The following is a 27,709-nucleotide window of genomic DNA, read 5'->3' as shown; positions in this document are numbered from 1 at the left end:
ACCAGATAGCCGATCTTGGGACCATGTTGCTGTTCCTTCACTGTCACAGAGTCAAAATGCTGGAACTCCCTCACTAACAGCACTGTGGCTGTACCTACATTATATGGTCTTCATCAGTTTAAGAAAGCAGCTTAGCAGCATCTTTGTGCAGACAATCAGAGATGAGCTTCGAATGTTGACCTAACCAGCAATACCCCTATTCTATGGATGATAAAAGAGAATAATCCTGGACTAATGTTGTTTCATTACACAGAATCCCTGAGTAGATATCAGAGAGAATAACGTGGACTGACATAAGCCCATATTAATCACCTCCATTGAATAATGATCAAGAGCAGGATATGTGTGCTGATATCCACCATGGTCACTAGATACTAATGAAGGGGAACTTGGGCTTATTCTACCATACTAATTTTGAATTAAGCTTTAAGGATGAAGAACAGGAAGCTGGATGTTTCCTCCATGCTAATACAGGGTCACTGAACTCTATTGCATTTCTGAAACTGAAACATACCCCTCATGGTCTTTGTGATTTTTTTTCCTGCATTCCCTCATTTTTACTTAAATAGTCTGTCAACCCAGTGTCAATTTTTACATAATCTCTTATAAACTATTCATCATTTTCAAATTTACAAATCTCACTAAGTACTTGGTGAAATTGTTGACTTTTCTACCAGCTTGACTAATTTTCCTGTTTATTTTTCTTCCTCACAGTTAACATTGTAACAATTATAATCTTGTCTCAAGGAAGGTGTGGTCTTTCTAAACATATTATTTGATACTGGGTAGTGATGTCAGCAGCAGATATACTGGTTATTATCCTCGATCTGAATTGAGGCACATTCCAATTGTTTATAAGAGAGAATTTCATTTCCTACGAAACGTCCCCATCTATCTTCCTTTATGCAGTCACCAACTATTCTGTCTGGTTTACTGTCACTTTTACATTTGATTGATATGTGGCCATTTGCTGCCCAAATCTGCGAGTTAAGTTTTGTACTGCAAAGATAGCAGCTGTGGTTCTGGGAACAGTGACTGTGCTGAGTGGTTTGAAGAACATTTTCCAGTTTTGTTCAGTACCAACTGATATTCTGTCATCTCCAGTCTCGGGATCAATCAAGTACCTTCATTATATTCTGAACCCAGCAGTGCTATTTGTTCTGACTCTGCTGCTCAATGCTTTAAGTGTCAGGCATATTTTCATGCCAGCAGAGCCTGCAAGAGGCTTTGGGCTCACAGCAGTGTGGAGAATCTCAGTGGCCCAGCAATGGGGACTCAAAGGAAGGGTCTAGGCCTGAAACATCAGCTTTCCTGCTCCTCTGATGCTGCTTGGCCTGCTGTGTTCATCCAGCTCTACACCTTGTTATCTCCATCATTTTATTGCTTATTATCTCAGGGAATTTCATCCTGTTATGGTCAGTGCTTATGGTCTACTCTCTAGGGAAACAAATGTATCAGATGGGGTAGAGGGCCATATATCTACATTATTTTGGATTCATTCTCCAGCTCCCAATTTGCTGCACAGACACTTGTATATACGTTGTGACCCAGACTAAGTTCAGAAAACAGCTAAGGAACATGGTTTTACTTGAATGGTGAAATTCATTAAACGATGAGATGGATTGAAGAATTCAGGGATTAGAAATGTGTTCTGTCTCAGAATCCATCCAATCCACTCTCCATGGGGGGGTCGGTGATACGGACACAGTGAGGGCACTGCTCTCCCCAGTCTTTGTGATACAGACTGAGTACATTCAGTTAGCAGTCCCTGTGATCTGCTACAGACACAGTGTGATTGGCCTGTTCTGCCTGGGTCAATGATATACTCACAACAGGGTCAGTCTCCTCTATCCAAGGTACGTGATACAGATGCAGTGCAGACAATCTGTCCTGTCTTAGGTATGTGACAAAGACACAGTGAGTTTGGTCTGCCCTCTCTGGGATGCAAGTGAACAAGTATAAATGAGGAGTAGGTCATTTAACCCCTTGAGTATGATCTACCAATGATAAGATCATGTTTTAAGGCTGCAGCCTTAATCCACGTTTCCACCTACTTTCTATCCCCCTTGTCTCTTGTTCTTGAATAGCCCACGTAACTCTTTCCAAACAATTAATCAGTGAGCCTGCCTCCATTGTTTTTTTTCCTGAAGAAGGGTCCCAACCCCCAACATCAACTTTCCTGCTCCTCTAATGCTGCCTGGCCTGCTGTGTTCCTCTAGCTCCACACTGTGTTATCTCAGAGTAGTGAAGCTCTGTTTAAAATTGAGAATAGCTCCAAAGAGGTGTTTGACATGTCCTCGTTAATTGAGGCTCAGAAATTAGATCCAGAGTTAAGTTAGCAATCACAGGCAGCTCACACTTGAGGCTGAAGGAGTTCCAGAGAGTTATTGTACTAGAAACAGAAATACATTTTAGGTTTTATTCTGCAATAAATCAACAATGCTGTGTTCATGAAAGAAACATCATTGATGGATTTAATTTTAATTCAAGGTCTATTGTAGAGAAAGCTTATGACAGCCCAGATTGGGGACTGGGTTTAGGTTGAGACCCAATGAGTCGAGTGGGACTGGAACAGAACAGTGCACTCCTGCTAGCTTGGTTGAAACAGAATCAATAGAAACTGGAATCTGGACTATATGTTCATGTGGCTACTAAATTGAGATGATATTTTAAATCATCAACGCATAGGCACGCAGTCTGTAAAGATGTCAACACTGAAGCAACAAGAATGAAATTAAGTGCACTATTAATGGTTAGGGGAAGTAAATTTATCGTTCTGAAGGAGAGGGAATCTGAATTTAGAAAATTAAGAGTTAAGTAGAAAATGCATTCAGTAATTGAGGAAGGAGGGATGCAGTGTGATAGTGCTGGATGAGGAATCCAATATTCGAGGTGAATGATCTAGAACAGAGGTTTGAAACCTATGCAGTGACTGAATCTGGAATTAAAAGCTAGTCTCACAGTGACCATCAACATTTGTTGTCAAAAAACTCATTTGGTTCACTGACAACCTTTAAGGAAGGAAATCTACATCCTTACCTGGTCTGGCCTTTTACCCCCTGGCCAGACCCCCTTTTACAAGCTATTTATTGCGATAACAGATGTATTAGTTACTCTCAACAACATCAATATTCATTAACTCAGTTATAGACAATGACATGGATAAAGTTCTTACAAAAGTTGGGATAAATCTGTGCGTCACCCATGTTATTTGGATTCACAGACTATCAAGGGTGTAGTGTAAGAAACTAATATCTTTGACTAATTTAATCATACTTTACCTGAAGGCCAATCAATCAGGATCATTGATGTAGTAACTGAACACCATTGACTCGACATAGTTTTACAGCAGCTGATTAAATCTCGCCAATTTGCAAAGTGAAGGCCAAAAGGTTTTTAAAACTAAACTACCCCGTTCAAAGCTGGAGATGAATCGAGTCACTAGTCTGGTATTAAGACTAGCACTTCTGGAGCAAGAGGCTCAGGGTCATCAAATTTGGATGGAATTAATAAACAGCATTCCTTCCTCTCAAGCAAATCTCTATTTCCAATTCCACCAATATCCACTACAAACCCACCAACTCCCACAGCTACCTGGACTATACATCCTCACACCCTGCGCCCTGTAAAGATTCTATTCCATTCTCCCAGTTCCACCGCCTCCATTGCATTTGTTCTAATGATGCCATTTTGACAAGGTGGCCTTCAAAATGTCTACCTTCTTCCTCAACCAAGGATTCCCTAGCACCGCTGTTGATATGGCCCTCAGCCATATCCGACCCATCTCCCAAAGTCCTGCCCTCGGCCCCTTCTCTTCCCTCCCACAACACACATAGAGTTTTCTCGGTCCTCACTTTCCACGCCACCAGCTTTTATATCCAAAGGATCATTAGCTGCCATTTTTGCCACCTCCAGGAGCACGACATCACCACATATTCCCCTCCCTCCCCTTCCTCGTCAGCCTTCTGCAGGGATCATTCCCTCAGGGACACCTTAGTCCACTCCTCCTTCACTCTCAACAATCCCCCAACCCCCACACAGCCTCAAGGCAACCACAGAAGGTGTAACACCTGTCTGTTTACTTCCTCGCTCCTTCGTATCCAAGGGCCCAGATGCACCTTCCAGGAGAAGCAGCACTTTACCTGCACTTCATTCAATCTGGTCTACTGCATCCGCTGCTCACAATGTGGTCTCCTCTACAATGGGGAGACGAAGCGCAGACTGGGTGACTACTTTGCAGAACACCTGACCCTGAGCTTTCAGAACACCACCACATTCCCTGGCCAACATCTCTGTCTCGGGCTTGTTGCTCTGCTCCAGTGAAGTTCAGCGCAAGCTGGAAGAATAGCATCTCATTTTCCGCTTAGGGACACTGCAGCCTTCGACACTCAATGAGGAGTTCCACAATTTTAGGCCCGGAGCCCCTTACCCTGACACATTAGGCCTTGTCATCACGTGGGCTGTAATGTTGGTGGGAAGTCCATAGTCAGAGGTGGCACAATATGGCTGCCCATTGGCATAAATATGGCTGCAATAACACAATTAGCTTGCCTGATCCAGCAATAAAGCAAGGACATATATTTGCACAGACATGGTTTTGAGAAGGACGTAACAAGGTCAATTTTGAACAAAGAATCTTACCAATGAATATACAGGGAATTCTGTAAAAAAAAACAATGGCTGCGGGTGTCTATAAGGGACAGTCTGATTAGAGATGTCTGGGAACAGTCTGAAGTTTGCAGCAAGCATTAAAAAGAAAAGTACAATCCCACAATAACAGAGACAAATGATAAGGATGAGATTATGCCTTGTAGAAACCCAGGAGATCAGACAGGTTTATTGAAAGTGGTTTAGTCTTATTAACAAAAGAGGTGTTCTCTCATTAAGTAAAAGAGTTAGAAGGTCAGGTGGGACAGAACTCAATGGCTAAAGAATTCTAATAGTACGTATAACAATTTAATTTTATTGGATCTGACGTTACAAATTTTATGACAATTAGTAAAAATTAATATCTCTTTGTTTATTCATTTGTGGGATGTGGGCATCGCTGGCTGGTCAGCATTTCTTGCCCATCCCTAGTTGCCCTTGAGAAGGTGGTGGTGAGCTGCCTTCTTGAACCGCTGCAGTCCCCCTGTTGTAGGTAGACCCACAATGCCATTAGGGAGAGAATTCCAGGACTTGGATCCAGCAATAGTGAAGGAACAGCGATATACTTCCAAGTCAGGACTGTGGTTAGTTGGAAGAGAGCTTGTAAGTGGTGGTCTTCCAATATATCTGCTACCCTTGTTCTTCCGCGATGGAAGTGGTCACAGGTTTGGAAAATGCTATCTAAGGATCTTCGGTGAGTTTCTGCAGTGCATCTTGTAGATAGTACACACTGCTGCTACTGACCGTCGGTGGTGGAGGGAGTGGATGTTTGTGGATGTGGTGCCAATCAAGCGGCTGCTTTGTCCTGGATCGTGTCAAGCTTCTTGAGTGTTGTTGGGGCTGCACTCACCCAGGCAAGTGGGGAGTATTCCATCACACTCCTGACTTGTGCCTTTCAGATGGTAGATGGATTTTGAGGAGTGAGGAGATGAATTACTCGCCACGGTATTCCTAGCCTCTGACCTCTGACCTGTAGCCATTGTGTTTATGTGGTGAATCCAGTTGAGTTTCTGGTCAATAACAACCCCCAGGATGTTGATAGTTGGTAATTCAGTGATGGTAACACTATTGAATGTCAAGGGGCGGTGATTAGAATGTGTCTCTTATTGGAGATGGTCATTGCCTGGAATTTGTGTGGCGCGAATGTTACTTGCCATTTGTCAGTCCAAGCCTGGATATTGTTCAGGACATTTGAACATGGACTGCTTCAGTATCTGAGGAGTCGCAAATGGCGCTGAACATTGTGCAGTAATCAGCGAACATCCCCACTTTTGACCTTCTGATGGAGGGAAGGTCATTGATGAAGCAGCTGAAGATGGTTGGTTTGAGGACACTACCCCGAGAAGCCCTTGCAGAAATGTCCTGGAGCTGAGATGACTGACCTCCAACAACCACAACCATCTTCCTATGTGCCTGCTATGATTCCAACCACTGGATAATTTTCCCCCGATACCCATTGATTCTAGTTTTGCTAGGGCTCCTTGATGCCACACTCGATCGAATGCAGCCTTGATGTCAAGGGCTGTCACTCTCGCCTCCCCTCTGGAATTCAGTTCTTTTGTCCATGTTTGAACCAAGGCTGTAATGAGGTCAGGAGCTGAGTGGCCCTGGCGGAACCCAAACTGGGCATCACAGAGCAGGTTATTGCTGAGCAGGTGCTGCTTGATAGCACTGTTACCGACACCTTCCATCACTTTACTGATGATTCAGAGTAAATTGATGAGGCGGTAATTGGCCGGGTTGGATTTATCCTGCTTTTTATGTACAGGACATAGCTGGGCAATTTTTCACATTGTCGAGTAGATACCAGTATTGTAACTGTACTGGAGCAGCTTGGCTAGGGGAGCGGCAAGTTCTGGAGCACAGGTCTTCAGTACTATTGCCGGAATGTTATCAGGGCCCATAGCCTTTGCAGTATCCATTGTCTCCAACTGTCTCTTGATATCACGTGGAGTGAATTGAATTGGCTGAAGACTGGTGTCTGTAATGTTGGGGACCACTGGAGGAGGCCGAGATGGATCGTCCACTCAGCACTTCTGGCTGAAGATTGCTGCGAATGATTCAGCCTTCTCTTTTGCACTGATGTGCTGGGCTCTTCCATCATTGAGGATGGGGATACTTGTGGAGTCTCCTCCTCCAGTGAGTTGTTTAATCGTCCACCACCATTCATGACCAAATGTGGCAGGACTGCAGAGCTTGGTTGTGGGATTGCTTTGCTCTGTCTATCACTTGCTGCTTTCGCTGTTTAGCATGCAAATAGTCTGGTTTGGTGGCTTCACCAGGTTGATACCTCATCTTCAGGTATGCCTGGTGCTGCTCCTGGCATGCCCTCCTGCACTCTCCATTGAACCAGGGTTGATCCCCTGGCTTGATGGTAATGGTTGAATGGGGGATATGCCGGGCCATGAGGTTACAGATTGTGCTGGAGTACAATTTTGCTGATGTTGTTGGACCACAACACCTCATGGATGCTCAGTCCTGAGTTGCTAGATCTGTGCGAAGTCTGTCCCATTTAGCACGGTGATAGTGCCACACAATACAATGGGGGTTATTCTCAATGTGAAGGTGAGACTTTGTCTCCACAAGGACTGTGCGATGGTCCCGCTTACTGATACTGTCATGGACAGATGCAACTGCAGCTGGCAGATTAGTAAGGATGTGGTCAAGTATGTTTTTCCCTCACCACCTGCTGCAGACCCAGTCTAGCAGCAATGTCCTGTAGGACCCAACCAGCTCGATCAGTAGTACTGCTACTGAGCCACTCTTGGTGGTGGACATTGAAATCCTCCACCCAGAATACATTTTGTGCCCTTGCCATCCTCAGTGCTTCCTCTAAGTGTTGTTCAACATGGAGGAGTACAGAGTCATCAGCTGAGGGAGGACGGTACGTGGTAATCAGCAGGAGGTTTCCTTGCCCATGTTTAACCTGAAGCCATGAGACTTCTTGGGGTCCTGAGCCAATGTTGAGGACTCCTAGAACAACTCCCTCCCATCTGTATCCCACTGTGCCGCCACCTCTGCTGGGTCTGTCCTGTGGTGGGACAGGACATATCCAGGGATGGTGACGGTGGTGTCTGGGACATAGTCATGCTCACAGAATCATACCTTACAGACAATGTCAGGCTGTTTCTTGACTAGTCGGTGAGACAGCTCTCCCAATTTTGGCACTAGCCCCCAGATCTTAGTGAGGAGGACTTTGCAGGATCGACAGGGCTGTTTCTGTCATTGTCTTTTCCGGTGCCTAGGTCGATGCCAGCTAATCCGTCCAGTTTCATTCCTTTGAGTCTTTGTAGCAATTGGAGATTATAATTAGGAGGGAAACTAAAATTGATGTTCTCCGCTAGAATTAGCTAAGATTCAGTTAGAAATGGAAATAAAAGCATGATTTAAAGGCAGAGAAAGAGTGCACAATAGGAAGGAAATAAAAATTGAAAAGCTTTGATCCTCAAAAAGACAGAACTCAAGTAACATGACTTAGAGAGAGCAGGGCTTAGAGTGAATGAATGAAGAGGAGATAATAGTTAAGAAGATGATGATCATTCCAATGAGGCGTTTGATTTAACTAGAAACTTATGTATGTTTAGTGCCTACATTTACACAGGATAGCATGGAAGGATATTTACCTCATTTAGAATAGAATAGAATAGAATATCCTGTACTGTCATTTGAAGATTAAGTGGCCAAAATGTGTTTGAACCTTAAGATTATGGAGGTGAAGTTGCTAGGTGCAACAATGGAAGCACAGAACAGTTTGTCAGAAGAGCAACTTGCAGACTATAAAGCTGTCAGAAGAGCAATACTGAATGCTTATGAGCTTGTTTCTAAAATCTATCAATGAAAGTTTAGAATCTTAAGGAAAAAAAAACCCCAATGAAACCTACAAAGAATTTGCAAGAGAGAAAAAGGAAATGGTATCAGCGGTTTTGATCGCTGAGGCAAGGGAAAAAGTTTGAGAACATCAGTGAAATCATGATTACAGAGGAATTGTGAATTAGTATAGCATTCAATTACAGCTTAAGATTTATATGGATAAGAGTCAAGTATCAAAGATCCAGATGGTGGTAATAATTCTGGCAGGTACCTATGATATCTCTCACAGGTAAATCACATGAAGAAACGGTCAATAGGGAAACGGGAAGAACAGAAGATCTGGGGTAGAAAGGTATTAGTTTTAAGAAACAAACAAAAGGACGCTAAAATAAAGGAGAATGGCTAGAACCTAAGAGTGATACAAAGAAAGTGAAATGCTTCATTGCAATAAGGCTGGAAATGCAAAAGCTAATAGCTAGACATTACATGGGAGATCTATTGCAATAGTAGGAATGCTGAGGGAATCTTCAAAAAGAGAGCTTTAGTAGAGGAAATGCTGCGACACAAATGGAGTGTGCTAATTCAGAACTTGTTAGGAAGGGAGGGAAGACTCAAGGCAATCCAGATTTTTTTTCTTGATTATTAGTAAAGAGAATCAGACCACTCGAGTTTCTGAATATTTTATTTCAAAGGGAAAAGCATTTCCTTATCATTTTACACAGGCTGGTTAATGATGCAATTTTCTGCCAGAGGGTTTAGTGGAAGAAAAGTATTAATTGGAGGTGTGCACAGAGGTTAAACATTGGTACCATTATCCATAGAGCTGGATTAAAGAATATCACTTAGCAAGTAGAAAAGTTGTAGCTTGCTTATTGGAACAAATCCCTTTAGAAGAATTAATGCTTTTTAAAAAAAAAGCCTGGCTCATTCAAAAATCTTGACCTCACTGAGAGGATTGAAACAGCCAGTAAAAGTGAAAGAAACTGAGATGCTAAAGGTGTAACATCCTGGATTGCTCTCTGACTGTGTTGTGACTAGATCTCAGGTCCATAGAATTAAACAGGAAGAGGGGGAGTGAATGTAATAGGGAGATGATAAGAACTTCAACTATCTGATTTAAATTCAAAAAATAGAAGGTATTGCTTTTCATCTGTCCCAATGTCATTTGCCCCGAAAAAAATATAACACATTCTTTCCACATACTGGGCCCAGTCTTCAACAGGATCGAAGGAGTCAAACTTCCCAAATAGTGGCATGATGCCAGAAATGCCTACCCCAACTCAGACGACTGTTGCAAGCGAACCTCTTCAGCCCTGTGTTTTTTTCTCTCACCCCCATCACCAAGTCGCCCTCTATTTATACATGCATAGTACATGTCACCGACCCAACTAGTTCAGAGCTGGCTATTAGAGTGAGCAGAACACTCCTGATTATAACTGTCAGCCAGGTCTCCCTGATTGGACCAGGTTAACACTCCCAATCAGGGAACTCATATTCTATGAGGTCCAGGGGGCTGACTTCATTTCAATCACGACAGCTTTAAAGAATGAAGATAACATGCTTAACCTAGCTTCTTCAATGGAAATGCAACAGACTGATCTGGAGTTGAGAAAGGTGTATCAAAATAGCTCAGTCAGAAATTGAATCAGAACTAATACCTGAGCATCACTATTTAAAAGAGAAGTTGCTGAGGAAATGGAGACCACCTGAAATACCAACTGGTGTGGAATGGACAGTAACCCAACAAAATTTTTATCAGCAGCTCACGAAATTTCAATGGTATGCCTTATAAATATGAGAAAAATATAGGCTAAAATGACAAAACATTTTTATTGGATAGTATTACATAAGGCACGCTTCCCTTCATTGGTTAGAGTACTGGAGTTGGGATGTCATGTTGCAGCTGGTACAAGACATTGGTAAGGCAACAATTGAAGTACTATATACAATTCTGGTCACCCTCCTATAGAAAGGATGTTATTAACCTGGAGAGGGTGCATAAAAGATTTACAAGGATGTGACCGAGACTGGAAGGTTTAAGTTATGAGGAGACAATGGTTAGATTGGAACTTTTCTCCCCCTAGAATGATGTTACTGAACGAGGCTGATGGGTAACCTTGTAGAGGTTTATAAAATCATGACGGGCATAAATAAGGTGAATAGCCAAAGTCTTTTCCTCAAGGTAGGGGAGTCCCAAACTAGAGGGCACAGGTTTAAGTTGAGAAGGGAACAGCTAGTCAACAGCGTCCTATCAAGAATGGAAGGAGAAACTGGGGGCATGCAAGAATCTGAACGCAGGATTTCTTGGCAGAATTGCTTTCTAGTTCAATTTTTTTCTGCGATGCCGTTATTGGAAACAGCAGCTAGTGCAAAAAAGAAGAATTGAGAACCACCACAACGCTGGGAATCCATTACCATAGCTCCCTTTATTGTATTCATGCTTCCATTCACACAATACAGAAGACGACATATAGGACAGGTTCTAAGGATCATGGACACCACCAATAAAAATGAGCACAAAGGGTTGCATAAAGTGCCATGAAGTGTGCTGTAGTGCATCACATTATCTAAAGTGTACTATGACGTGCGAGGAGTAACACTTTGATTCGGTCAAAAGTTGCATTAAAATATCCCAGCAAAATCTAACAAGACAGTAGAGGCAGTTGTGACATCAGCCACCATGGGAAATATCAACACTCAACTGAGATTGATGGTGAAGTGGCCACCAAGCAGTACACTCAATGGGTGAGGGAAAGCAGAAAAATCTTTTTTTCTGTGCTACTGATATCCAAACAATACGGAGCTTTTGGAAAACATTACAACAGCTCACAAGCACATCATTTGCACGTCAGAGTATAGTCAAAGGGTTATAGCCAAAGCTCATGGGTACTGTAAAGAATGCTGCGCCTGTAAAAATATATACCCCTTACTCAAGGCCATTTATACAATTGGTCAAATATTTTGTTTAATCATTGACATTTGCAACATTTTACCCCAGACCCACAACGCAGCACATTGGTAGCTAATGGAATAGAGTCACAGTGAATTCCAGAGCAGCTAGACACTCTCAGAAATGTTCTAACAGATTTGGTAAATCAACCACTAGCAATGAAACTATCAAATGATTGTGTAAATACTCAGAAGATATTTACCTGCAAGTGCTATATTCACCAGTAAAATTATTATTCTGGGGCTTAAAGACCAGATTCTCTCTCAGTGGCAACCAAGAAAGAGTTTTACTACTAAGCTGTTGATTGTGCATTAGGTCCAAAAACAAAACACATGTGATGACCACATGCATTACAGGGCATTTGAAAAGCACAGCCAGATGCTGAGTTATGTCTTCATAAAGTGCAACTTAATATCCCTGCCAGTTGCTCTGAAATGTGCTTATCTGAAGCTCTTGATAAAGTACCTTCACAGTGTTACTTTTGTGCTGTTATCGCTGCTGTTTCTTCAATGCATCATATCAATAGTTCCCCACCCAAACCACCCCACCCGCAAAATGGCGTCATCTTGTTTAAAATTGTCCTCGTTATGAAATTGTACTGTTGTAATATTCCACTCCAACCTGTAAGACTTTGGCATGGGCCCATTTCTTAATTATTCCATTAATTATCCATCAAAAAACGCTCTTGGCACCATGATTAAACTCACAAAGCGTGCAGCCTTCAACAGGAATGAAGAGGTTGTAAATAACAAATTCATGAGCCTTGTGGTCCTCTTTCTGAAGGTCTCAGTAACAGTTTAGCAGACACCAAACGTAACGCTAATCCAAGGAACATTTAATTTAGAAGTTAAAGCCCAGCTGAGAATGAAGATGAGGCAGGATGAAGATACAAAACCTTGGACCTTCTACTTCAAGGCTGGTTAGTTCAGGAAGAGGGAGAATTTCCACGAATGACATCACCAATTTTATGCATCAAAATAGAATTGTTAGCCCTTAGTATCCACAATGCTGGTGCTACTGGCAGTGCAATGTTCGGCACAACTTGACGAGGAGCTCAGGGTACTTGAAGCACTGGCAGACTCTGGAATGGAAAGAGAGAGTGAAAGGCAAATGAATTATATTTCATGCTCCAAAAACAAAAGATCAAGTCAAACCTTCAAATATCAGAAGTCAGGAAACAAAGTATTTTTTTTACTTTGACACTGAAAACTGAACAATTTCTGTAGCAATGAATGTCAGAGCGCCTTTCTGGTTGTTCACACCTGAATAACTAGCATAAAGGATGGCAACTGACTGAAGAAATATAACGTGATTTATCGTGTGACATTTCTACCCATTCAGAGTCCAATCCAAGGTTTCAATCTGGTTTCATACTGATGCCAGAACCATGTGCTCGACTGCAGTTAATGATATTAGCAACAGATGGGTCACTAAAGTAATGTGATCACAGTACAGGGATCATAGCAAATTTACAGGGAGGAAGGCTGGATGGCAATGGGGTGGGAGTAAGCAGACTAATATGGTGGGCAGCATATTAAAGGGGTAGGTGCATCATGATTGCAAGGTGGATAGCATGCCAATGGAGAGGTCAACATGCACTAATGGGGTGAGCAATGAGCCAATCGTCCAACAAACCAATCAATCACACCACAATAACCACGGCTGTGACCTGTTGAGTGGGTTGAGTGTTAACAATGCAGCTCCTCAGCTAACAGCTAATCAGAGGCCTCTCCGCTTTGTCTTACCTGAGCTACTTATTGATTGTGAAGAGCTGGAATCCCCCATCAGTGTCTGCAGGTTTGTAGCTGGGACCCAACCCTCTTTATTTGTGTTAAGATTTCTGACAAGCCTGAGAGCAAAATGAAATTCACATGAACATCACCCCAGTTTCTTATATAGCAACGAGGGAACAGGCACACCAATTACTGGCACAGTAGCCATTAAGAGTGGGATTGCAGGTTAACAAAGCTATTAAAAAAAGTACAAAAAGAGAGCACTGGGATTCTTTTTAAAGAGGAGATCAGCTCAAAAGTTATGTCAAGCTTGCACAGGACCTTGGTCAAACCACACAACTTGCATTGTGCAGAATTCTGGTCTCCATATTACAAAAATAACAGAAACACTGGCGAAGGTGCAAAAATGATTTACAAAGACAACACCAGAGCCTTGGTGAAACATTGACTAGGATAGGATTTTTTTTTGCCAGAAATAAAAAACAAATGGATTCAATAGGAAAGCAGAAAATAGTTCTTCACTTGTAGGGCAGTTCAAAAGTCCCAGGTCCTAAGTAAACCATAATTACGGAGAAGAAACTCAGGAGTAATGTCCTTACCCAAAGATTGATAAGAGTGTGGCACTTGTTAGCAAATGGCTTAGCTGAGGTAAATTGCACACATATAGTTCAGGGAAAACTATGCAAGTACATTAGGTAGAAAAGAGATAGAAGGGTATAATGATAAGGTTGAATGAAGGGTAGGAGAAAACATGTGGAGCACAAATACCAACTCAGAATTATTGGCCAAATGGTTTGCCTTTGTGTTGTAATGTCTAGTAATTTTATGTCATTTGCAGCATAACTCATTCATTTAGTTTATCTACTTATACTTCACAGATAGGAGGAGATAGTGTAATAGAGGCAATGTCACTGGACTAAGTAATCAAGAGACCCAGGCTAATGTTCTGTGTTTGGGGGAGGGTTCAAATTCCAGTATGAAAGCTGGTGGAATTTATCTTCAATCAATTACCAAATCTGGAATCGAAATCTAGCCTCAGTAATACAGGCAAAGGAAATATCATCAACTGCCATTAAAAACATGTCTGGTTCACTAATCTCTTTTAGGGCAAGAAATTCGCCGTCATTACCTGGTCTCGCATACAGATGCTTCCAGATTCACAGCATGTGGTTCAACTGCTCTCTGAAAGTGATCTAGAAGACCATTCAGCGCAAGGATAATGAAAGTTAGACAATGAATGCCGGCCTTCCAATGAAGTTGTGGCACATGAAAGAACTTTAGAAAGTAAACATTTTGGTCTTGAAGTCTGTTCAGAATTTCTGGTACCTGTGGAACCATACAACAAGCTAAAGTAATACTTGCAGAGACTAAGTCACGGCCAGCATGACTCCAGTACCTGTTTAGGATCCCTGCTTATTGTGGATAGATTGCTGAACGAGTTTCGGTAAATGGATGATAACCCAGAAGAAACAAAATGACCTACCTGATGGACATGGAGCTTAACAGCATTTCATAAGTGGAACTCAAAAGGCCTGAACCCTAAACTCCAGCTGCTTCAAACACACACACTTCCATTTTTAACAGGATGAGCAGCAACATACTCTCAGGAAGTGAGATGCTAATTTATGTACGCTAATAAGTGCTGGAGGTAGAGGGAGGCAGTTAGGAATGTTGAATTTGAAACACAAACAGATTGGGCATGATCTTATTGGATGAAAGAACATTCTCATGTGGCCAAATGGTCTACTTCTGCTCCTATTTTATATGTGCGTACGATAGACAGGTTTCCTTGGTCTCATCAAAACCAGGAAGCAGGCGGTAGGCAAAGACTGAAATTACTGGAGAAACTCAGCAGGTCTGGCAGCATCTGTGGACAGAAGATTGAGTTAACATTTTGGCTTCAGTAACCCTTGTTTCTGTTACAGATTTCCAGCATCTGCAAAAAACAAAGTAATCTGGTTGATTAAATATGGCAGAACTGACTGCAGACTAAACCCAGCACTCCACTATCTACCCAGTATTGTCAAAACAAAGCACTGTCTGTGCAAAATCCATTAAAAAAAACAATCAATCAAGCAACAAGAAACGTTTGCTGTTATTTGAGGACTTTGTATACTATTTCACATAGAGTATCAGCTTCAATTTTGTGCAGATGTTGTGAGATATTGGTTTAAATTGACAGACTTTCAGAACAGGTGAAATATCAGCACCATATTGCACTGCTGCAAAATGTACAATAAATTCTTCAAGTCTGAAAACATACCATCGCCCATCCTGGCCCTCACGGATCAGCTGTAAGAGATCACCGGTGTTTGCAGTTAATTCCTCTCCGCCTGACTTCCCATAGTCCGCTATTACTGTGTACTTTCCAGGGAGCTGAAATGAGAAAGTAAAAAACACAGGGTTGAGTCACATTCTCGGTTGATGTAAGCAGCAATCAGATTGTCCTCATGACCACTTTTTCTGAAGTGAAGAATAGGGAGCAGTTGGTGTAGAGATAATTGATCTCATGAAGTAAAAAAAAATAAATTTGAAACAATGAGTATTCATTTGAAACAAGGGAAATGCAGATATGCATAGAGTAAACAAGGCAATGGGACTGCATTAACAAGCGAGCACAGGCATAATGGTCCAATAGCTGCCTATACTGTAGACTTCTACTTTCAGTATGCAATCATGTAACGATTCCTGAGACCAAAAAGTAGAAAACCTTTTAACCACACAAAACATTTCAAGTTTGCGTTATTTGTATACCAAGCAGCATAGTGGCTCAGTGGTTAGCACTGCTGCCTCACAGCGCCAGGGTCCCGCGTTTGATTCCACCCTTGGGCAACTGTCTGTCTGTGTGGAGTTTGCACATTCTCCCCGTGTCTGCGTGGGTTTCCTCTGGGTGCTCTGGTTTCCTCCCACAGTCCAAAGATGTGCAGGTTAGATCGATTGGCCATGCTAAATTGCCCATAGTGTTCAGGGGCATGTAGATTGGGTGGGTTATAGGGGGATGGGCCTGGGTGGGATGCTCCAGGGGTCGGTGTTGACTTGTTGGGCCGAAGGGCCTGTTTTCATACTGTAGGGATTCTATAAAAAAAAGAAGCAACCATTATTGAAGAGGTAAAGCTATGAAGGTGACTTGAACTGCACAGATGTCTCCAAAGGCAATTTCATTGGTTGTGTTGCACTCTGAGATATCCTCAACAGTAATGCATACTTATTGGATTGGTCAGATTTAAGCAGAGAAGCCAGGACAAGTGGGAAGCAAAATGTATAAAGGAAATTACATTAATAAATAGAGACAAATCAATCAATCTCATTTAGTTGTATCAGCTGAAAACTGAAGTCTCCAGAAAATGTTTGAGTAGGTTCAAGGTAGATCTGGATGCAGCTTGTCAAATAACTTAAGGAAATCTTTGAATATGAATATTACAGATCCAGCTGTTTCATCATGTTCTAACTGACCATTCTTATGTAAAGGAAAATGATTTCTAATTTGTAAAAATGACATCACCAAATAATTGCTTCTGCATAAATTTATTCAGTGGTCCATTCTGCTATCTTAAAAAGGAGGTTATTTTACCCATGGGCATTCAGGAATAAGCAGGAAGTGTGGGAATATTACTAAAAATAAACAAATGCTGAAGTATGACAAACGGATGCTTTAAATCGAAATTTATTGAAAACTATGTTTGTGAAAGCTCAAATTCCTTTCGATTTACATTGTACTAGAAACTATTTTCAACGCCATCGATAAAAGCTGATCCAAACATCTCCCAATTTACCGGAAAGAAATCTTTTCCCAGGATTTTCCTGTGCAGCTGAACTAGATGGTAGCACCCGAGTGTCCAGTCCTTGCACATCCCCAGTATCTTCACATTTTTGCAGATAGACAACTATTTACATCCTTCAGCTCCGTTCTACTCTATATTGTTCCGAAATCCACAGTACTTGAAGGGACCAAATCTCTCTCAATCATCTGTTTGTTCACGTCGCTCAGAAGATTGTGCTGTAAGCTCTCATCGTGGTCAATGAGCTTAGTGCATCTATTTCACAATGGAGCCAATGCCATGTTTGATGCCGTGACTGCTCAGATAGGATTTTACCCATGACCAACAATGCCAGGTATGAGATTTCACCATGCGGGAAACTAACGAACACTCGTATCCTCCATCAAAGGTTCGGAACCTTTGTTTAAAATAGCCATGAAACAATGAACGTTCTCAATTGTTGGAAAATGCTCCCATTGATGACAGGATTTCTGCAACAGTAGGACAGCTGATGGCCTCAGATCAGTTTAAAAAGCTCTCTCTGACCAGGAAATGAAGCCAATAATGTCATGCTGTAATGCACATGGGGTATTAACTACAGCAGAAACAGAAGGGCAAATCTGAGTCTCGTTCTGAGCTGAAGATTTCAGTGCTCAACACGGAAGGGGATGTAAAAACATCAAAAACCTACATTCAGTGGAGTTTCTCAACCATTATTTGCAGCTAGAAGCTTGTACCTACCAACTTTCTACTAGTTTCCTCTTCACAATCGGATGAATTGAGCTGGTCATCAGCACTGGACCATCCATCATTGTTTTCTTCTGAAATGTCAAGGGACTGAGACACTTTGGTCCAACCTGCAATGTAAATACACCTACTGACAAGAGGATGTAAAAACACTACATAAAATATTATTGTCATAATATTATTAAAGATATTAAAAGATGCAACCTGAAAAAACTAACAATAAATCTAATTTAATAGAGGACTTTAAACATTTACGAATTTATCAGTTAATTGTAGGTGTGGGTACCACTGGCAATGGCCATTCCTATTTTTTTTCTAGTGTCATACGATCCCAGTGCACAACAAGATGATGATGCTGTTCATTGTAATATCTATTTAATTAGTGCCACTCCCCTTCTCTCACACCACAGTCGTGAAAACTTTTCCCCACAAATATTTATCCGGTTCCCTTTTTGAAAGTTTCAGTTGAATGTACTTCATTACACTTTAAGGCATCCAAATCATACCTCCCCGCATTAAAAAGATTTCCATCTCTCCAATGGCTTTTTTTACAACTTATTTTAAATCTGCGTCCTCAGTTATCAACTTGCCTGCCAGTGGAAAAACCTGATCTCCAAAAATAGCCCCTCAGTTTTAAATTTATCGTCGAAGGTAAATAATTCCAGCTTCCCTAAAGTTTGTGACCCCGCCACAATTCTTGAAAATTTATTCTGCATTTCCCTGTTGTATATCCTTTGGAAAGATTGATGTCCCCCCCTCCCCCGAACAGTAGCCAAACTGGAGCAACAGTTTTACCAACTTGTCATCATTCTGGAGTCGGTGATACATGGAAGGGTGCAATGGGGGTAAAACTATGGGATTCTCCAGTGTGGCGTGCGAATGTGTAAGGCAGCATGATGCAGGCATGCCACTTGAGGTGGCTATTTTTGGTGGTGGTAGTGGTTAGGGATAGTGACGGGGTGCTGTGATTAAACCACACCTGTAACGTGGCCAGGAGCATTGAGAAATGTTGGTCACCGACAAAGTACGTGCTGCCCACAAACTTGAAAGCCTGATTGTAGCAAAGAAGGATATTGTAATGATTCTGCAAGTGCAGCAGAAAAGAGTGAGAGAGGACCAAGACCAGAGGTGGGCTTGCAAACCTAGCTACTCTGATACCAACTCAGAGTCCTGGAGTTGGATCCACATGATTACAGCATATCCATTGGTCAAGGCAATATTAGAGGAAGGTAGTGAGATTCCAAGACCACATTTCTATAAATCCTGTAAGTAGTGCTTAAAAGGACTTTGTTTTAGGGGGTGGGGAAGCTGTTGAAGCTGATAGAACAGTAGCATTGATTGATTGTTACTTTGGAGGCTTGCAGATTTCCAGCAGGAAGGTGTGTTGCTACACTTAAGGATCAAAAACCGGTTACCATCTCCCAATGGCTCCAATGTTTGCTTTAAGGAAGCATACATGCTAACTCTCCTCAAATGATGTTGATTCCCCTCGGTCTCCTTTCACGCACCACCCTCCCCCAATAAGTGAAACATCAACAGCTGCATGCAAAAGCTTCCAGGACCAATTCGAACCTCTGCAGAGGAAATGGAATCTTCTGAGGATGCACTGTCACATCCTTGCACATCAGCAGTGCAGATATGCGCACTTTGGAGGTGGGTATGCTTGACTATAAGGTCGCACACTGATGACAAGAACAGTCATCGGAGACTGACATGAAGCAGCCTCTCACACTTGGAGAATGAAGGAGGTAACGTGGATCTTAACTGCAAGTCAGCAGTTCACACCAGGAGCTGTCCAATAGGCAGCAGACCCTGGACACCCAACATGCTGTTTACCTGGCGAGTGTCCATTCATGCCACAAGCACTGCAGTTACCTTCAGAATTCATGGCTTGACAGAGGAGTCTCCTGCCTGTGTAAAGCAGACTCACAGCATGCAGGCCCTGCTGCCTCAGGCAACTACAGAATGGCTACCAAAGCCATTCCAGGAGACCTGCAGAAGAGTGAGCCCGTTTCTAGCCTTGCTGGCAGCAAGGAGGGAGCATAGTGCTGCAACATCGGAAAGAGAATCAAGAAAAATTCGCATTAGTGCTTTTCTTATTTATGACTTTTGAACACTTAAGAATTGTACTTTCACATGATGCTCAGGCTGCATGGCTATATCATCTGTACATGTGGTGCCGGTTTGGAATTGGATATCTTCGCTGCTTACGTAGCTGTTTGTCTTCATGTTCCACATGACATCATTACTTGGGACTGCTGCTCGCGAAGGGGATAACAGGAGAAGGTAACTAAGGGCCAAGAACATTGGTCCAGAGGTATGATTCTCGCTTAGGGCACTGTACGTTGTTAACATGTGACAGGTCCTGGGTTCAAATCCCGGACGAGCCCAGATTTCTGGGGCGGCACGGTGGCTCAGTGGTTAGCATTGCTGCCTCATAGAACTAGGAACCCAGGTTCGATTCCAGCCTCGGGCGACTGTCTGTGTGGGAGTTTGCACGTTCTCCCCATGTCTGCGTGGGTTTCCTCCCACAGTCCAAAGATGTGCAGGGTAGATGGATCAGCCGTGCTCAAATCGCCCAGTGTCCAGGGATGTTTAAGTTAGGTGGGATTAGACATGGGGAAATGCAGGGGTAGGGGAATGAGTCCGGGTGGGATGCTCTTCGGAGGGGTGGTGTGCACTTGTTGGGCCGAATGGCCCGTTTCCACACTGTAGGGATTCTATGATTCTAAGGTCTTGAGCTCAGAACCACTTGCTGTTCAAACCTTTTCCATATACAAGAATTTCTTATCTCCTGGGCATCCAAACCTTTCTGTTCACTGGAATACACAGCTGGCTGGTGTGGCTCACACTCCTCTTCATTAGAGTCAGTATTTGAGGTTGGGACTGTATTCATCAAATGTTTCTCTGCCAGGCATTCTCCTCCCTGATGGGCCAGGTTGTGCAAGATATGCAAGAAAATGGCCATAACTGACACACTTACGGGTACACATTACAAAGCAACACCTGAACTGTCCAAAGATCTAAAGCAGATGTTGATAGTCCCATGCATGCACCAGAACCATCATTATACCCCCTCCCAGGCTCTTTCCATGGGTTCCTTCTTGGTATAAAAGATCCTTTCAAGGTATCCGTTACTGGCTAGAAGACAGCTGTCCAAAAGTTCTGGTCCAGTGAATATTCTTGCAACTCAAAAGCCTAAGAATGTATGCATCGTGGTTACTATCTAGATAATATACATACACTTGTGTTTTCTGTGATTATAACTGCATGCAATTTGGACTTTGATTAAGCTTTTACTGCAGCATAGATGCAACCAATTACCTCTTGATCCTTTGAAAATCCAGCCAGGACTGCAAACCCTCTGGCTCCTTCCACTTGTCACATGTAATAACAATGTGTTCATCATGGACATACCTAAACTTGGCATTGTGAGAACCTCATGGGGTTACAGCCTGCAGGCTTGGTGATTCTACTAAGGTCTTCAAATGCTACCTAGAATGATTCCAGGGCCACAGACACTGGATAGTCTTTTTGCATAATCAGAAGCCAACTCCCAATAAAGCAAGTCACAAAGAAATGGGACTGTCTTCCTTGAGAGGTGCAGAATGGCAGAGCAGGGATGAATGGCCTCCTACAGCTCCTATTTCTTGCTTTAATTTCTAGACTCACTCTGCTTCTGACATCCACATGTGCGACACCCTGACCCTGCAAGTTCAGTTGGTAGGGTACTGCCTTTATCTGCCTGCCTGATGTTGCCGTCTTCCCTCTTAAACCCCTCACCTTGTAGCAAGTTACTGCTAGATAAAATGGTGCATCTATCCCTGATCAGCTACCCCACCCCCCACTTCCTCATGGGGGAAGACACCTCCGAAAGAACAAACAATTGAGGTTGTAGACTTGCTCGCCGAGCCCACGTGTTTGATTGCAGACGGTTTGTCACCCTGCTAGGTCATATCATCAGAGCGTCTCCGGTGAAGTGTTGGTGTTCTGTCCCACTTGTTATTTATGTGCTTCAGTTTGCTGGGGTGGTTGGCATCACTTTCGATTCTGTTTTTCAGTGGTTTGTATATTGGGTGCAGTTCAATGTGTTTGTTGATGGAGTTCCGGTTAGAATGCCAGACCTCCAGGAATTCCCTGGCACATTTCTGTTTGGCTTCTGCTATTATGGATGTGTCGTCCCAGTCGAATTCATGTCCTTCCTTGTGTATTGAGACCAGTGAGAATTGGTCATGTCCCTTGGTGACTGGTTGGTGTTCGTGTATCCTTATTGTCAGTTTTCTTCCAGTTTGGCCTATGTAATGTTTCTTACAGCCTTTGCATGGTATTTTGTATATTACATTAGTTTTATTGGTGTATGTATTGGTGTATGGGATCCTTTACATTCGTCAGTAGCTGTTGCAGGGTGGTTGTTGGTTTGTGGGCTACCCTGATACCTAGCTGTCTGAGTAGTCTTGTAGTCATCTCTGACATTTCTCTGATGTACTGTAGAGTGACTAGTGTGTCTGGCTGTGTTGTATCTTCTTGCTGTTGCGGAGGTAACGGCGGATTGTACATTTTGGATATCCATTCCTTGTAAAACCTCTGTATAAAGGTGTTCCTCTTCAGCTTTGTGCAATTCCGGGTTGCTGCAGTACATTGTGGCTCATTTGAATAACGTCCTGATGCTGCTCAGTTTATGGGTGTTGGAAGTGAAGTGGGTTGTGAGACACAGATCCGGCAGTTTCAGGGTGCTGTCCTTGTTGATGCTGTTGGTGTTGTAGGATGTTTGTCCTCCTGATTTGTCCAGTAGTATGGCAATTGTCTCTTTGGCTGGGTCAATGGTTATGGATGTAAATAGCGCTGTTATGTTGAAGGATATCATTGTCTGGTCCTCTTCTATTCTGGTATCCTCGATGATGTTGAGGAATTCTTGGGAGGAGTGGATGGAGTCAACTAAGTATTTCAGATTCCAGTGTAGTTCTTTGGCTGGTCTATATATTGAGAGTGTGGCTGGTAGTGAGAGAATGGGTCTGAGGAGGGCCCTTGGCTTGTGTACCTTAGGGAATCCATACAAGCGGGGTGTGTTGGATTCCTCGGGCTTCATTTTTTGGTAGTCTGCCTTACTGATATCTCCCGAGTTGTGCAATTTCTTTGGGTTGTTGTAATCTGTTCTGTAGTGGTGTTGGGTCTATCGCCATCTGTTGGTATCTGCTAGTTGATTTCGATTTCTCGATGTTTTTGGGCTCTATTGAGGGTTACTGTCATGCGTCCTTTGTCTGCCAGTAAGATTACAATATTTCTGTATTTCTGGAGTCTTTCCAGGGCTTTCCATCTCTTGTGTTGAATGTGTTGCACTTAACTTTTCTGCTCAGTATTGGGACTATCACCTGTCTGATGGTCTGTTGTATTGCATCCGCGAGTCCATTGTTCTTTAGTGTCGATTCCAGTGTAGACAAGTCGTCAGCTTTTTTGGTGTCTCTGCAGTTATAATTCAGTCCATGTACTAGGACAGTTTTCTCAGTGTCTGTAAGTGGTCAGTCTGAGAGGCTCTTCATCCATGTTTCTGTGTTGTCAGTGTGTTGTTGTGGGTGAGTTTGGACAGTTTTTCTTGTAAAGCTATTCTTTTCTTGGTTCTGGTCTTTTGTTGTTGTTGTTTGGTGATGGCTTGTTCCAGTGTGGTTGTCCAATTCTTGGTCAGTTGCATTAGAGTACAAATTTTTTTGGCCCGAAATTTCCTGCTCATATTTGTGGAGGCGGTTGTGTGAATCCGCCATTACCTCAGCGACAGACCACAAGAAGAAGACACAATACAGCCAGACACACTAGTCACTCTACAGTACATCAGAGACATATCAGAGATGACCACAAGACTACTCAGACCCCTAGGTATCAGGGTAGACCACAAACCAACAACCACCCTGCGACAGCTATTGACAAATGTAATGGACCCCAAACTCCCAAGCAATAAAACTAATGTAATATACAAAATACCATGCAAAGACTGTGAGAAACATTACATAGGCCAAACTGGAAGAAAGTTGACAATAAGGATACACGAACACTAACTAGCCACCAAGAGGCATGACCAGTTTTCATTGGTCTCAATACACAGGGACAAAGAAGGACACAAATTCAAGTGGGACAACACATCCATAATCGGACAAGCCATAAAGAGACGTGCCAGGGAATTCCTGGAGGCCTGGCGTTCCAACCGGAACTCCATCAACAAACACATTGAACTGGACCCAACATACAAACCACTGAAAAACAGAACTGGAAGTAATACCAAATACCCCAGCAAACCAAGGTTTATAAATAGCAAGTGGGACAGAACGCAAACGCTTCACCGGAGGCGCACTGACGATGCTACCTGGCAGGGTGACAAAACGTTTGCAACCAAACCCGGCAAGCAAGTCTACAACTTCATCCACAACCCGAGCTACAAATCTTCTCAAAAACTTTAAAGAACAGACAATTCTCAAAAGGGGGCAGCAATATACAGCACAAATGCTGCAGCACTCATATTGATTGGTGCACTCCTCTTTAGCCCTTTCCCTGAGAAGATGCCCGAGAGCAGATTGAAATATAATGAAATACACTAGCTAAGTCTCCATGTACAGCAGCTGATACTTATGTTAAGTCAGCCACAGTTTGATTTGGTCTAATGATATTGCAGTTGGACTAATAATCCCACCAAGGCAGATGGTGGAATTTGAAGTTAATTTTTAAAAAAAAATCTGGAATTAAAAAGGTCCAAAGATGACCATTGTCAATTGTCATAAAAACTCATCTGGTTCATTATTGTGCTTTAGGGAAGGAAACTGCTGTCTCTAAGGTGTAGAGCTGGATCTCCCCTCCCCCTACCGGATCCCAAAACCAGACCAGCACGTCCCCGCCTCCCTAATCTGTCCTTCCTCCCACCTATCCCCTCCTCCCACCTCAAGCCCCACCCCCATCTCCTACCTACTAACCTCATCCCGCCCCCTTGACCTGTCCGTCCTCCCTGGGCTGACCTATCTCCTCCCTACCTCCCCACCTACACCCACCTTTACTGGCTCCATCCCCGCCTCTTTAACCGGTCTGTCTCCTCTCCACCATCCCCTCTCTCCCTATTTATTTCAGAACACCCTTCTCCTCCCCCATTTCTGAAGAAGGGTCTAGGCCCGAAACATCAGCTTTCCTGCTCCTCTGATGCTGCTTGGCCTGCTGTGTTCATCCAGCTCTACACCTTGTTATCTCAGATTCTCCAGCATCTGCAGTTCCTACTATCTCTACCTGGTTTGTACATGTGATTCCAGACCCGGTAATATGATTTGACTCTTAACTGCCCTCTGAAACAGCCCATTCAGTTGTATCAACTACTAGAAACAAGGAACAAAAAAATCTTGACAACTAAGGCACTGAAAGTAACAATGGCAAAAACTGCCCTTTCAACCCTGCAACATCCTCACGACTAATATCTGGGGGGCACTAGTACCAAAACTGGGTGAGCTGTCTCACAGACTGGTCAAGCAAGAGTCTGACGCAGTCACGTTCATGGAATCATACCTTACACACAAAGTCTGAGATAACGCAACACCATCACAATTCCTGGATATGTGCTGTTACACCAGCAGGTCAGACCCAGCAGGGGTGGCAGCACAGTCACATACAGACAGGTGGGAGTTGTCCCCAAGAGTCCTCCACATTGACGCCAAACCCCATGAACGTCTCACGGCATCAGGTCAAACATGAACAAGTAAACCTGCTGATTCTACCTACTGTATTGTGCCTTACCACACCCACCTCTCCTACAGCTGATGTCTCAGTACTCTTACATGTTAAGCAACACTTGGAGGAAGTGCTGAGGGAGTCAAGAGTGCAGAACATACGCTGGGTGGGGGACTTCAAAGTCTACCACCGAGAATGGCTGCACTGCCACTGATCAAACTGGTCAAGTCCGAAAGGACATAGCTGCTAGATTGGTGGTGGCAGATGATGAGGGAACCAACAACAGGGGAAAAATATATTTGCCTTCAATCCTCACCAATCTGGCCAATTAGTTGTAGGAGATAGAGGGTAGCGGTGGAAGGATGCTTTTTGGAATGCAGGGCTGTGACCAGTGATGTTCCACAGGGATCAGTGCTGGGACCTTTGTGATCTACATAAATGGATTTGGAGGAAAATGCAGCTGATCTAATTAGTAAGTTTGGGAGCGATATGAAGATTGGAGGAGTTGCAGATAGGGAGATGGATTGTCAGAGGGTACAGCAGGATATAGATCAGTTGGAGGCATGGGCAGAAAAATGGCAGATGGAGTTTAATCCGGGCAAACGTGAGGTGATGCACTGTGGAAGGTCAAGTACAGGTGGAATTTTACAGTGAATAGCAGAACTCTTAGAGTATTGAAATACAGAAGGATCTAGGCATACAGGTCCACAGATCACTGAAGGTGGCAGCGCAGGTAGATAAGGTAGTTAAAAAGGCTTATGGTATGCTTGCCTTCATTGGAAGGGGCATTGGGTATAAGGTTAGGCAAGTTATGCTGCAGCTTTATAGAACTTCAGTTAGGCCACACTTGGAACATTGCGTACAGTTCTGGTCACCACACTACCAGAAAGATGTGGATGCTTTGGAGAGGGTACACAAAAGGATTACCAGGATGTTGCCTGGTATGGGGAATTTTAGCTATGAAGAAAGGTTGGATAGACGGGGTTTGTTTTCACTGGAACGCAGGAGGTTGAGGGGCGACCTGATAGAAGTTAATAAGATTGTGAACAGCATGGATAGAGTGGAAAGTATGAGGCTTTTTCCCAGGGTGGAGGGGTCAATTACTAGGAGATGCAGGGTCAAGGTGTTGGGGGGAGTTTAAAAGAGACGCGCGAGGCAAGTTTTTTCACACAAAGGGGTGGTGAGTGCCTGGAATGCGATGCCAGACGAGGTGGTGGAAGCAGACACAATAGCAGCATTCAAGAAACACCTGGACAAATACATGAATAGGAAGGGAATAAAGGGATTCGGATCCTGTAAGTGAAGGCAGTTTTAGTATGGAAGGGCAAAATGTGTCAGCACAGGCTTGGAGGGCTGAATGGCCTGTTCCAGTGCTGTATTGTTCTTTGTTCCACCAGTAAGGGTGACACTGGTAGTCCTTGTGGATTTGTAGTACCATCTTCACATTGAGAACACCCTTTAATGTGTCATGTGGCACTCTCACCATGCCAAATGCAACAGACTTCAAACAGATCCAGCACCTCAAGACTGGGAATCTGCGAGATGCTGTGGCCCACCAGCAGCAGCAATGTTGTACTCCAACACAATCTGTAACCTCATGACACAGCGTATTCCCCCACTCTATCACTACCAGCAAACCAGGGGATCAACACTGGTTCAATAAAGACTGCAGGAGGGCATGCCAGGAACACTACCAGGCAGACTTAAGAATGAAGTCTCAACCTGGTGAAGCTACCAAACAGGACTATTTGCATGCCAAACAGCGTAAGCAGCAAGTGATAGAGTTCAGCAATTCTACAACCAACATATCAGATCTAAGCTCCAATCTAATCATTAATGAAGGCAGACAATTAAACAACTCACTAAAGGAGGAAACTCCACAAACAGCCCCATCCTAATAAGGGGAGATCCCAGCACACAAATGCAAACGATAATGCTGAAATGTTTGCAACCATCTTCAGCCAGAAGTAGACTATCCATCTCAACTTCCTCTTGCTGCATCACAGGTGCAAGTCTTCAGTGAATTCGATTCACTCCATGTGATACAAGGAAATGGTTGGAAGCACTGGATACAGCAAAGGTTATTAAGCCTAAGGTAACAGTACTGGAGACCTGTGCTCCAGAACTTGCCGTGCCCTAGCCAAGCTATTCCAGTACAGCTACAACACTGGCATCTACCCACCTCTCTCTCTCTCCTCTCTCACTCACAGACACAGACCTCACTGTGCACTATAAGCACGACAAATCCAACCTAGTCAATTACTACTCCAACAGCCTACTTTCAATCATCAGTAATGTGTTGGAAGGTGACATCATTAGCGCTAGAATAGCAATAAGCTGCCCACAGACACTCAGTTTGGTTTCTGCCAGGG

General features: G+C 43.3%; 1 protein-coding gene across 1 annotated transcript in view; it reads right to left on the bottom strand.

Moving 5' to 3' along the window:
* Positions 1-10,864: 10,864 nt before the first annotated feature.
* The window catches only part of LOC109934128 (guanine nucleotide exchange factor DBS), a 93,626-nt gene continuing 76,781 nt past the window's right edge, over positions 10,865-27,709 (bottom strand). Inside the window, exons 17-20 of the mRNA XM_048602544.1 lie at positions 17,640-17,755; positions 15,404-15,516; positions 13,153-13,256; positions 10,865-12,488 (exon numbers count right to left, since the gene is read on the bottom strand). Coding sequence (XP_048458501.1) covers positions 12,394-12,488; positions 13,153-13,256; positions 15,404-15,516; positions 17,640-17,755 — 428 coding nt within the window. The 3' untranslated portion in view covers positions 10,865-12,393. The remainder of the gene's footprint in view (positions 12,489-13,152; positions 13,257-15,403; positions 15,517-17,639; positions 17,756-27,709) is intronic.

This window comes from Rhincodon typus, chromosome 11, assembly GCF_021869965.1.
Source record: "Rhincodon typus isolate 14 chromosome 11, sRhiTyp1.1, whole genome shotgun sequence".
In the NCBI taxonomy this organism is placed as follows: domain Eukaryota; kingdom Metazoa; phylum Chordata; class Chondrichthyes; order Orectolobiformes; family Rhincodontidae; genus Rhincodon; species Rhincodon typus.
Note: the sequence above shows the minus strand (reverse complement) of the source record. Positions and strands in the feature narration are given on the sequence as shown.